Below are 12,199 nucleotides of genomic sequence, written 5' to 3'. Positions count from 1 at the left end.
GCTTGTGTTTTGGTGTCGGGTTTATTTATAGAGCAATGTAACATCCACTGTGACGTCTGCCGCGTTAATCTCGCGAGAAAAAATGCGTGCGTGTGTGTGTGGGTGTGTGTGTGTGTGTGTGTGTGTGTGTGTGTGTGTGTGGGTGTGTGGGTGTGTGGGTGGGTGGGTGGGTGGGTGGGGACACCAGTCCTGGAATTTATTTTGACATGCCTGATAGTTTGATACATTTGTTTGCCTCTTTTTCTGTATCCTAAGGCTTTAGATGAATTTGCAACCAAACTTATCCAGAACAACCATTACGCCTATGAAGATGTGGCTACACGCAGAGATGCGGTGAGAATTTTTTTTCTTTTTTGAACTGGTTAATATGATTAGAATGATTTGATATATTCTTTTTTTTCATTGAATATTTTAGCTTCTCAGTCGTCGAAATGCCCTACACGAGCGCGCTCAGTCTCGACGTTCCGCCTTGGAGGATTCTTTCCACCTTCAGCAGTTCTTCAGGGATTCTGATGAGCTGAAGAGCTGGATCAATGAGAAGATGAAGACCGCTAGTGATGAAGCTTACAAGGTAACGATTGGAAGTTAACTTTGAAAGTTGAGCGAGAGGTGTTGTTTACACGATTATATCCCAAAATAGCACTGCCCTGAGAGTTCTGTTGGGGGGTCAATTTGTTTCTGTACATTCAGAATGAATATGAAATATCGCTTGCGCTTGTGTGCTTTTGTTTGCGGGATACAAACGTAGCTACTTCATTTACGCCACGCCACAACAGGGGGAGCGGGGGGCTCTTGACAGGAATGAACAAAGTACATGAAAATCGCCAATCAATCAGGTAGCCGCAGGCTTTGCAAAAACTTGGGCTAATGCTAAATACTTTTGCTGTATTGGTTCAACTGCTCCGCCAAGTTCCTCTCTCCCCTTTCTCCAAGCCTGCTCCGTGTGTGTGTGTGTGTGTGTGTGTGTGTGTGTGTGTGTGTGTGTGTGTGTTTTTTATACACTTCTGGTCTTAACTGTGTATATGTTCTGCCATAAACCATGGATTATGTCTGACAGGATCCCTCAAATCTGCAAGGCAAAGTGCAGAAACACCAGGCTTTTGAAGCAGAGCTATCAGCAAACCAGAGCCGCATTGATGCTCTTCAAAAGTCTGGCCAAGAGTTGCTTGATGGGAAACATTACGCATCCACTGAGGTGGCCTGTCGTATGGAAGAAGTCAGCTCTCAGTGGAAGAAACTTCTGGAAGCCACCGAGCTGAAAGGTGTCACCTGAAAATCTCTTACCACTAAGATTCACAACAACAATGATAGTGGTTTTGGTATGAAGGATACATTTTCATTGTCTTTAGGCATCAAGCTCCGCGAAGCCAACCAGCAGCAGCAGTTTAATAGGAATGTTGAGGACATTGAGCTGTGGCTGTATGAGGTGGAGGGCCACTTGACCTCAGAGGACTATGGCAAAGACCTTACCAGTGTACAAAACCTACAGAAGAAACATGCACTTCTCGAGGCTGATGTGACTGCCCACCAGGTATGTCAACACTTGAAAGGACATTGTTGTTAACTGTCATATGAGTATTTCATGCTACTTCCTCTGTTGTTTAATAGTATAACACTAACCATTTATACATACTGGTAATTTCTTAGGATCGAATTGATGGAATAATAATCCAGGCTCGACAGTTCCAAGAGGCCGGACACTTTGATGCTGACAACATTCAGAAGAAACAGGATGCTGTAGTCGTTCGTTACGAATCCCTTCGTGAGCCAATGGCTGCACGCAAACAGAAACTGTCAGACTCTCTTCGGCTCCAACAACTTTTTAGAGATGTTGAAGATGAGGAGACTTGGATACGTGAGAAAGAGCCCATTGCTGCCTCTTCGAACAGAGGTAAGACTAATTATCTGCTTAGCTCAAGCATTTTGCCACACCAAATTAACAGAATGGCATTTGCAGTAGGGATGTTGATTAAAATCCAATTCACTTTAAACTGTGGATTTACCGAAATGAAAATTTTAAGCCAAAATTAAAAACCAAATCTGAGGAAGCAGAGCAAAATTATCGGACTGATATTTTAACTCAGAATCCAGGCATTCAATCCCACGTCTATGTATTCTTAAAAAAAAATTCACATGATATGGCCCCTTTAGAGGTCTTTTTAATTCCTGTCAATATGTGAAAAGATTGATAAACCTCACGATAACAGAAACAAATCATCAAAAATTGAAAACCGCAATGAATATGAAATTGAAATTTTCAACAGACAATAAGATGAAGGCATCCTTATAGTAAAGTAATATAATGTTCAAAAATGTAGTTACCATATTTTCACGACTATAAGGTGCCATTAAAAGTCTTAAATTTTCTCCAAAATGGACAGGACGCCTTATAATGCTGAGCGTCTAGTGTATGCGCCGAGTTCCAAAGCCTGACTGAGAGCACTTCTGGCCGACACGCTGCTTATATAGAGAAAAGGCGGACGTGAGTGACGACAGACATGCGGAAGTCCGCCAATGAGTGAAGGGTGGGCGTGTAAGAGGACGCTAAAAGCACGTCCCTAGCAGGTACCAGTCGCCAATGAGTGAAGGGTGGGCGTGTAAGAGGACGCTAAAGGCACGCCCTCGCAGGTACCAGTCGCCAATGAGTGAAGGGTAGGCGTGTAAGAGGACGCTAAAGGCACGCCCCTAGCAGGTACCAGTCGCATGAGTACATTGTAAAATGGCTAAAGTACAACCGAACTCAGTTTTGCTTCCGTTGCCTTTTTAAAAACGTGTTTTTAGCGTGTGTCCGTATGTCTTAGCTGCTACCGTATGCTTTAAGCTAACATACCTGGCATGTTTTAGCGTGCATGCATGCTACCGTATGCTTCAAGCTAACGTATTTTTAGCGTGCGTGCATGCATGCCGTATGCTTAAGCTGCCGTATGTTTTACCATGCCTGGCTGCGCCCAATGATACAGTGCGTTTTGTGTATGTGTCAAATACAAAAATAGCACCCGTTACTGAGACTGCGCCCAACAATACGATGCGCCGAATGGTCGCGAAAATACGGTATATAAATATGGTAAAATATGGAAAATAAGGCTGTGTAATGACTCTTATTTCTGAACTTAATTTTTACAGTAGGTGCCATGTATACAAAGAAAGACTGAGAGTTGAGAATGAACACTCCATAAGTTTTTAAATAGCATAGTAAGAACAAAGAATAGGAGGCATTTGGAAATTAGCTTTGGAATCAACAGAAATGAGACCGATGCAGTTCACGTATTTAAGGATGCATACCATTATTACAAAAAAAACCCAAAAACTGTTACGTTTATCTCCATACATTAACTGTAAATCAATCTTTGTGTGCTCATATTTAGCTGAACCAGTCAAGACAAAAAAAAAAAATGTTGACAGTACGCTGAGCCTTTGCAAAGGCACAGAGTGATGCAGCTATAAAGGGCTCTTGCAGCCCTGGCCATGTTAGGGTACTGGCATGTCTGATTGGTTCTCAAACGAAACAGCCATTTCAGCTGTGTGTGTCGCGATACCAGAACTTGGGATTCTGAAGGCCGAGAGCAGATTACATTAACATGGCAACACAGTTGAAATCTGATTGTACAAAAAAAAAAGACCCCATAAATGACTGGAAGGTGTGCAACCAAGACACAAGCTATGAAATGAAAACTGACTGTTGGAAATCAGTTATTACAATTTCACCTAAGTACAGTGAAACTCCTCTACAACGAAACCTACATGGGCGAAAATACCCCCTAGTGTGAAAAAAAATGTTCGTGCATGACAGCCATTCCCACTTTTCTGCTCCTCCTACGACAAAAAGTCCCCCTGTTCCGTTATATGAAATCTTTTTCTCTGCTCTTGCCTCGCAACGAGATTCACTACAACGAAAACAAGCGTTCTGCAAATGTCTAATCCAGGGGTGTCAAACTCATTTCACATGGTGGGCCACATACGGCCTCGGTAGATGTCAAGTGGGCCGGACCATTAAAATGATACAATACTTTGCTATAAATAACCAAAACAATATGTCTTTCCTTTGTTTTGGTATAAAGAAGCACAAGAACATTAGGAAAATGTTGAAATTTAATGAACATATCTTTTACAAAACATTTCATGAAGCACCTTACATTTCCTTCGACAAATGTGCAATTTACTTTTATCATTCACATATATGCATTGCAACTGATCCCACTGATTGTACAAACTTTAACAAGTAATTGGTATTGAAAAATATAGTAATGCACTTTAAGATTAAACAAGATTCATAAAGAAAGCAAGTTTTAAAGCATTTACACGTGCATATAAAATCTAAATGTAATCCCTGCCTACACCTTACAAACTAAGGAGAGTGCTATTAAATGTGTAAATGTGAGAGTGCTATTGATAGCGTCTGCTGTCATGGGTCTGTCTCAGTGACAGACTGAGGCTGCTGTTGTCTTCTTCTCTGATCAAAACAGTGTCCCCTTGCGGATACTCAATGAATTGCACCTGATTAAAAATATTAATTCTGTGTCTTTAATGCATTTTTTTCACTTTTACATTATCCTGCGGGCCTGATTGAACCTACTTGTGGGCCGGTTCCGGCCCGCGGGCCGTATGTTTGACACTAATGCTTTACATAATCATCTCGCGGGCCGGATTAAACTCCTTTGCGGGCCGGATCCGGCCCGCGGGCCGTATGTTTGACACCACTGGTCTAATCCAACCCCAGCATGCCACAGCGACCTCTGCTGCTTTGTTCGGAAATGGCAACAGCAACCACCACACTGGTTTACACGTGCGCAGTAGTCCAGGAAGTATTTGTTATTGTTAGTTTCAGACTGCAGCACGGACATTACATTGCTAAAATGGCTACGAAACGGACCTTTGCAGACCAAGGAGTTAAGAAAAGAAAAGCATTCACGCTTGAAGACAGGATAAAAGTTATAAAAATGAAAGATGGAGGAAGCAAAGTAAAAGACATTATGCAAGAAATTGATGTAAGTGAAAGTGAATGCTGATCGTAAATTTCGCAATTTCTTTCCCGTTTTTTTCTTTCTACACTGGCTATATGAAGTGTCAAATAAGTGTATGCTCATATTTAAGCACTACGTATTGGAATAAAAATAAAGCGTGCACACATACGTTTTGTGTGTCTGTATGTGTGTTTGTGTGTGTGTGTTTACATCTGAGATAAAATTTGTTACAGTGAAAAGCCCCGTGTTGTGAAACATTTCTTGCTGCAAACATGATTTTGTTGTAGAGGAGTTTCACTGTCGTAAATCACGGTCTGTTGTTCAGATAATTTTGAAGGCTATGAAGGCACTGACTTCATGACACCGATTAGCATTTTTAAAGTTTTGTGGAACCTGACATCAACTATTGTTGTTAATATAGTGTACTTCTATCCTCTCTGCAATGCCAGTTCACTGTATATCAATGGGCACCTCAATACAGTAAACTCAATATCAGTAGCACCCTACATGTCTCGTGTTACTGTAATGCAGAACGTCACAGAGGTTGCATCAAGATCATATCACGTTATATTTGTTTGGGTTTTTTTTTTTTTTCAGGCAAAGATCTAATTGGTGTCCAGAACCTACTGAAGAAGCACCAGGCTCTCCAGGCTGAGATCACTGGTCATGAGCCTCGTATAAAAGCAGTCACAGTGAAAGGAGAGGCTATGGTGGAAGAAGGTAGTCTTTTAAATTTTCAAGTTTCATTTAATATTGTAGATCAATGTGTGCAATTTACAGTCCCCTTCACCGATATTCATGCTGTACTTAGGACACTTTGCAGGTGAAGATGTGAAAGTTAAACTGTCTGAGCTGCATGGACGCTGGGACATTCTGAAGGCCAAGGCCTCACAGAGAAGACAGGATCTTGAAGACTCACTACAGGCCCAACAGTATTTTGCTGATGCCAATGAAGCCGAGTCTTGGATGTGGGAGAAAGAACCCATTGTGGGAAGTACAGACTATGGCAAAGATGAAGACTCTGCTGAGGTATGTAGATACTGTTGGGTAGGGTACTACCGGTGGTTCTTTATATGGTCATCATTTTTTGACTCCATGAAATGTCTTCTATACAGGCTCTTCTCAAGAAACACGAGGCCCTGATGTCTGACCTGAGTGCTTACGGAAGTAGCATCAAAGCCCTAAATGAACAGGCTACATCCTGTAGGGTAGGTTCTCCTGAATTTGTGTTGTTTAGGAAACCTTATCCTGGATGGCCTACCTTGATATTTTTTTAAGATTTAAGTTTCAATATGTTTTGCGATATTATTGAGCAGCAGCAAGTGGCACCGACTGATGATGAGACTGGGAAGGAACTTGTCCTGGCCCTATATGATTACCAGGAGAAGAGCCCACGTGAAGTAACCATGAAGAAAGGCGACTTTCTCACCCTTCTAAATAGCACCAATAAGGTAAATATAAGATGTTATCTATAATTACAGAATTACAATTGAAAACCAGAGCTGCAGCAGTTAAGGGCCATCGTGGCCCAGGCCACATTCGGGTACTGGCACATTGGAACAGGAATTTATTTATTTATTTATTTCCCCCCATTGCCACAATGACTCTCTACCATACGGAATTCTTTTTCCAGGCCTGATGTGTGTGCAAGGTAGGCTGAACGAATTTAGGAAAAGATTGAAATGCAATTTTTCTGGCAGGTATTACAATTTCCATTCAATTCAAAATGTTCTTGAAATCAAGCTCCTGTGCAATATTCAGTAGGTACTGTAAAATTTACAAGCATGGCAAAAAATTAAATCTTACCAGTGAAACATTAAAAGCTATTACTCGTTACTAGCTATTACGGTCACTACAAAGGCTGTGTGAGGGAGGCAGTCTTTTATTTTTTATTATTTGATTTGAATAATAATAATAATTAATACAAAAATAAAATTTTGTGGACATGAGACTGATAGGGTGCGCAAGCTGTAGTAGTAACATGCCCAGAACATACAAAACCTGTCTTTCCCTAATGCTCCTCACGGTTGACTTGGGAATGGTTTGCAGCCTACCGCTTGACTGCGATCTCCTGATCGAGGTGAAAACGTATCAATCTGTCTGCTTTATTTTTAAAAAAATGTAGCGGGCAGGACTCAGCCATTCATTGAAAATCTCAGAATAAACATCACACTGATGGGAAACTGGCAGCTTGTGACTCCTTGACTCATTTTCCAAAACAAAATGACTCAGCTGGGGGTTCATTGTTCAGTTTTAATTCCGCTTCTATGCCTTTGTGACTTTAGCTTGTAAATAAATAAATAGATTTGGTATTTTCTGTCCTATAGGATTGGTGGAAAGTTGAGGTGAATGACCGCCAAGGATTTGTTCCTGCTGCTTACGTGAAGAAGATAGATCCGAATCAGTCCTCTTCTCGGGAAAATCTGGATGAACATGGGAGCATTGCACTTCGCCAAGAACAAATTGAGAATCAGTAAGCCCAAATATAACAAATATTTCTTTTTCCCTCTTTATTGTCATCCCTTCTGTCATTTTTTTTCTGCCTCTAACAACATAATTTTTGTACCGGTACTGCTCAGGCTTATCACCAAAGAGGCCTGCAGCGTGTCTATGCGCATGAAACAGGTTGAAGAGCTGTGAGTAGGAACTAGTTGAATACTTACTTGATCTGTGTTCAGTATTACTAAATTTTTGTCATACCTGTTAGAGATGGGCATTCAACCAAATTTCCTTGGGTAGTGAAGAAATTGATGACCCGTTGTTTTTAATACTTTGTGTTCACCAAAAATGTTTGACATAGATAACTGAATATCAATATTAAGAATTATCATGCAGCAATTCTACAAAAATGTTGAACAGCAGCACAAGAGAGGCAGAAAAGCCTGAGAATAGGGCTGGGCGACACGGCCTCAAAATCAAATCCCAGATTTTTCTCAAAAATCTGATTCCTGATTTGAATAAACTGTTTTTCCATTCAATAAAATGAAAAGGCAAATATTATTCAAATGTAATTACCGTATTCTCCGCACCAAAAGGCGCACCGGATTTAAAGGCGCGGCCTCACTTACAGGGTTTATTTCTGCACTTAATCCATACAAAAGGCACATCGTATTATAGGGTACATTAAGACACAGTATATTGTTGTATCTACCCGGCCCTGAAAATATTGTCTGACCGGTCCGTGGGGCAAAAAAGGTTGGGGACCTCTGCTTTATAGAGTTTGTGAATGCTCAGACGTATGGAACATTAGAAAGGAACGTAGGTTGCAACAGTTTTTCAATATAATTGGCAGCTGACTTATTTTGCTCATTGTCTGACAGCAAACAAACTAGTTCCAAATGACTGAGAAAAAAAACTGGTAAATTGGTGCCTCTCCATTCACAGCAATTATAGTGTTAGCAACGCACGTCTGTGGGGGGACACACGCTATGAAGCAGATAGAAAAGGGTTTTTTATCCATAAATATATATATATATTTTTTTATCAATTTGCCTGACCCCAACCATCAAATTAATTAATCGCCCAGCCCTACCTGAGTATCTTACCTTAAAGTATATACATAAAATGCACAACTGTGTACCAGACAGTATTGTAAATGGTACTATATTGCAATATTTAGAGCAAACCGTGCAAAAGGAATTGCTCATCTCTAATACTTAAACACCCCATGCTAGAGTCATTGTTTTGTTCTTGTTGGTGTGCCATACATTTTATTTCCTTAAGTTTGGTTGCTGACCAAAGTATACAGTAGAACAGATTGCTGCAAATGGTTGTGAACCTCTTTTCAGACAACCATTTACAACTTAAATGATGTGAAAATAACTTAATACCCCCAGTCTTTTGTCTTCCTGTCATTGCGTATGTCATGGCCATGCGGCTTCCAGTCCTTTATGGGTTTTTATTTTTTTGGTCCAATCAGATTTCAGCTTCGGTGTGTTGCCATGCACATATTATTTCATCCAACGCCTTCAGGACCTTGAGTGCAGGTCTCGGAACACAAGCACACACGCACATCTCTGAAATAGCAGGTTCTACTTTTAGCCAGTCAGATCATAGATTCACTTCCGGAAAGCCATCCCGCAGGCCCTGTGACGAGTGAATCTCTCCAGCCTCTCAGTGGATCAGTTACTATCACTTCTGATTGGTTCAGCTCTAAATGCGGCCAAAGCTTGATTTACGACGGAGGACGATATCAGACTATGATTGAAAATTCACTTTCAAGGCGTACTTTTCTAGAAAGACTGGACTGCATAAGGCTATTTCAACCAACACTGCATTGTGGAGTGGCTTGTTTTCAATGTAGATTTTTTTTTGGGGGGGGGGGTCAATTTAAAATTACTTTCAAGGATGTAATTGAATTATGTTCTAATATCATTTAAAGGGGTGTTCACACGGCATACATTTGCTCCGGCGCTACACCGATGTATTTTGTTGCGATATATTTTACACCGGAGCAAATTTTGAAAACGTAAATCAACGATGACTTCAATGACACTCAGAAAAACAAACATGTAATGCGCCAAACGGAAAATCAAGAGAGGAAATCACAAAATAAATTCTATGGGGGGCGGGGGGTTGTGAACACACAACAAAGGAACAAACTACACAAACAACTCAGACAGTCCAGTCTCCTACAAAAGGAAAGATGACGTTTGGGGACTATTCCCTCCCACCCCCACCCCCGTTCTAGTTGAGATGGTATAACCCAAGAGGTGCTTGCTACTGTTACCATCCAAGTCTTGTGTCGTTATTAAACAAACACATGACGGAAGTCCGACAGAGCACGTAAGCAACGCATTCTCGCCGTACGTAATCAACTCTTCTCGAGCATTTGTTCTGGAGCAAATTTAACCCGCTTGCGTTCACGTGCAAATTTACATTGGTGCTGCTTCGCAAACGAGCATTTGCTCTGGAGCAAATTTTTAAACCACCTCCCTGAGGTGGATCAAATTTGCTCCGGTGTAAGCTGTTTTCCGGGGCTACGCCGGAGCTAATTTGCACGTGTGAACGCTCTACTGGCGCAGCGCCGGCGTAGCACGGAGCAAATCTTGCCGTGTGAACACCCCTTATGTAATTCCACTGAATCTTTTTTGTAAGTTTGAACAATTTAGCAAGCACAAGCAGGTAGGAGCTTTTGCATTAGCATCTCTGTTGAGTATGATGTTATTTATTTAAAGTTTTCATATTGATAAAAGTTGATTATGAAGTGCTATATTGTTTGTCGAGGTCTGGAGTTCTTGAGGTGATGTATTGGAAGATAAAGGTAACTTTTTTTGTTATTATTGTTTTATTTACTTTGGTGGGGGCGTCTGTGAATCTGCAAAGGTGTTTTTCAGACCAGTTTAGTACCACGCTCTGAAGTGTGCACATAGCCATAGTTAAATAGTTTTTTGTTTCGTTTGTTTTTTTGGGGGGGGGGGGGCGTTCGTGACATTACGGCATTATCAAGAGGTGGATTAGATCACGAAATATCCACTGAAGGCCCAGGTCCAAAACTCACCGCCCGTCACTGAATGCAAGTAATTAGTCATATGAAATGTTTTACATTTTGGAAGTAACTTGCCCAACACTGGGCAGATGTTATAAAATGCTAGCTTCTAAAGTGTGTTTCTTATCCACTATATACTGTACCTGAAAATAGAAGTTATGTGTATGTATAAAGATTATGGACTGGCTGAGCAGCCATGCATCCGCGCTCTGGGGATTGTTTTTTGCAGTGAGGAAAGGATCCACCCCGTGCACACACATTTCCTATTGGTCCTTCTGCATTCATGCGTCTTCCGCGCACGAATATTAGTCCCACTTCCACTCGATTCCTGGTTCTCGATGCCCAACCCTACTTGCAACGGGATAATGACCCAAAGCGCACACAGTTAAAATCACTCAACAATGGCTAAGAGCCAAAACTGTTAGCATCTAGATGTGGCCCTATCTTAGCCCTGATGTAAAACTATTGAATATCTTTGGAAATAGCTGAAACATGCCGTCTGCAGAAAGGACCTTTCAATTTTGAGACAACTGGAGCAGTGTTGCTCATGAAGCCTGGGGCCAAAATACCTACTGAGAGATATGTACAAGTATCATTGACTGTTACAAAAATTGTTTGATTGCCGTGATTGCCTCAAATGGCTGTGCAACAAAATATTAGGATTATGTAGTGCCCTTTTTGTCCAGCCCTGTTTCATGAATTTGTTGAACCACAATTCAAAAGATGTCTGATTTTCAGTGGTTTTCATGATTACTACTTTTGTTAGTCAAGTTATTCCGTGACCACTGTGCATTTTTCATTCATTAACAGAGGGGTAATGACAAATTTGTTTAACTATGTGCGTCCCTTCACATAATGCTGCGTTCATGGCACTCTTGCTGTGTTTCGACAGTTTTCTCATGTATTTTAGCATGTTAAGTATTTTGTGAAAGTAGACGGACTGTTGCAACCATCTTTAAAGTTGGAGACCATAACCACGGTTTATTGATTTTTTTTTTTTTTTTTTTTAAATACAGTGAAACTCCTCTAGAACGAAACCTACATGGGCGAAAATACCCCCTAATGTGAAAAAATCTTCATGCATTAATACCATTCCCATTATCCTGCCCCCCATACGACGAAAAAAAAACACTGTTGCGTTATACGAAATCATTTTCTCTGTTCTAGCCTCGCGAACAGATTCGCTACAACGAAGTCTAATCCAACATCGACCTCTACTGCTTCGTTCGGAAACGGCAAAAGCAACCACCACACTGGTTTACACAGCCCCGAGTTTCCTGAACGCAACATACTCATACCTGCTCTTGCCATTGGCTTACCGAGCATCATCCTGGCCTCCGATTGGCCAAGAGGGACCTCACTGTCTATGTGTGTAGATACTGTAGCTAGATCCATGGAAGATAGAATGGAATGCATCCGATTAGCTGCTCAGAGTAAATTGCTTATGGCTCGACGGACATTCAAATAAACGAACGTTTCCTCGAATGCTTTACTTGTTATCATGCTAAAAACCTTACGCTAACTGGAGCGCTAATTAGAGAGAAGGCGAGTTCCATCGCGCGTAACCCATGTGTTACAATTTCTACAATTTTTGTAGATTTTTGCGTATTGTCATCTTTAAATCAAAGACAAAGCATAAAAATTGTGTGATATGAAATATTCCAATTCATGTTTTATTTATATAGATTTATATTTATGTTTTGGTCATAGCACAATACCGCTTTTATTGTCCATAGAGGGCAAAAATACA

At 40.9% G+C, this 12,199-nt stretch overlaps 1 protein-coding gene across 4 annotated transcripts in view; it reads left to right on the top strand.

The window, feature by feature from the left end:
• sptan1 (spectrin alpha, non-erythrocytic 1) overlaps positions 1-12,199 on the top strand; it is a 77,859-nt gene that overhangs the window by 16,314 nt on the left and 49,346 nt on the right. For 3 of the 4 annotated variants that reach the window (XM_019862886.1, XM_019862868.1, XM_019862861.1), the window contains exons 12-22: positions 256-333; positions 416-571; positions 1,058-1,262; positions 1,350-1,531; positions 1,648-1,891; positions 5,559-5,681; positions 5,773-5,990; positions 6,077-6,169; positions 6,278-6,412; positions 7,289-7,434; positions 7,541-7,597. In XM_019862886.1, coding sequence (XP_019718445.1) covers positions 256-333; positions 416-571; positions 1,058-1,262; positions 1,350-1,531; positions 1,648-1,891; positions 5,559-5,681; positions 5,773-5,990; positions 6,077-6,169; positions 6,278-6,412; positions 7,289-7,434; positions 7,541-7,597 — 1,637 coding nt within the window. The remainder of the gene's footprint in view (positions 1-255; positions 334-415; positions 572-1,057; positions 1,263-1,349; positions 1,532-1,647; positions 1,892-5,558; positions 5,682-5,772; positions 5,991-6,076; positions 6,170-6,277; positions 6,413-7,288; positions 7,435-7,540; positions 7,598-12,199) is intronic. The other variant, XM_019862878.1, reaches the window with a different exon arrangement.

This window comes from Hippocampus comes, unplaced genomic scaffold, assembly GCF_001891065.2.
Source record: "Hippocampus comes isolate QL1 unplaced genomic scaffold, H_comes_QL1_v1.1 scaffold223, whole genome shotgun sequence".
Lineage (NCBI taxonomy): Eukaryota > Metazoa > Chordata > Actinopteri > Syngnathiformes > Syngnathidae > Hippocampus > Hippocampus comes.
Note: the sequence above shows the minus strand (reverse complement) of the source record. Positions and strands in the feature narration are given on the sequence as shown.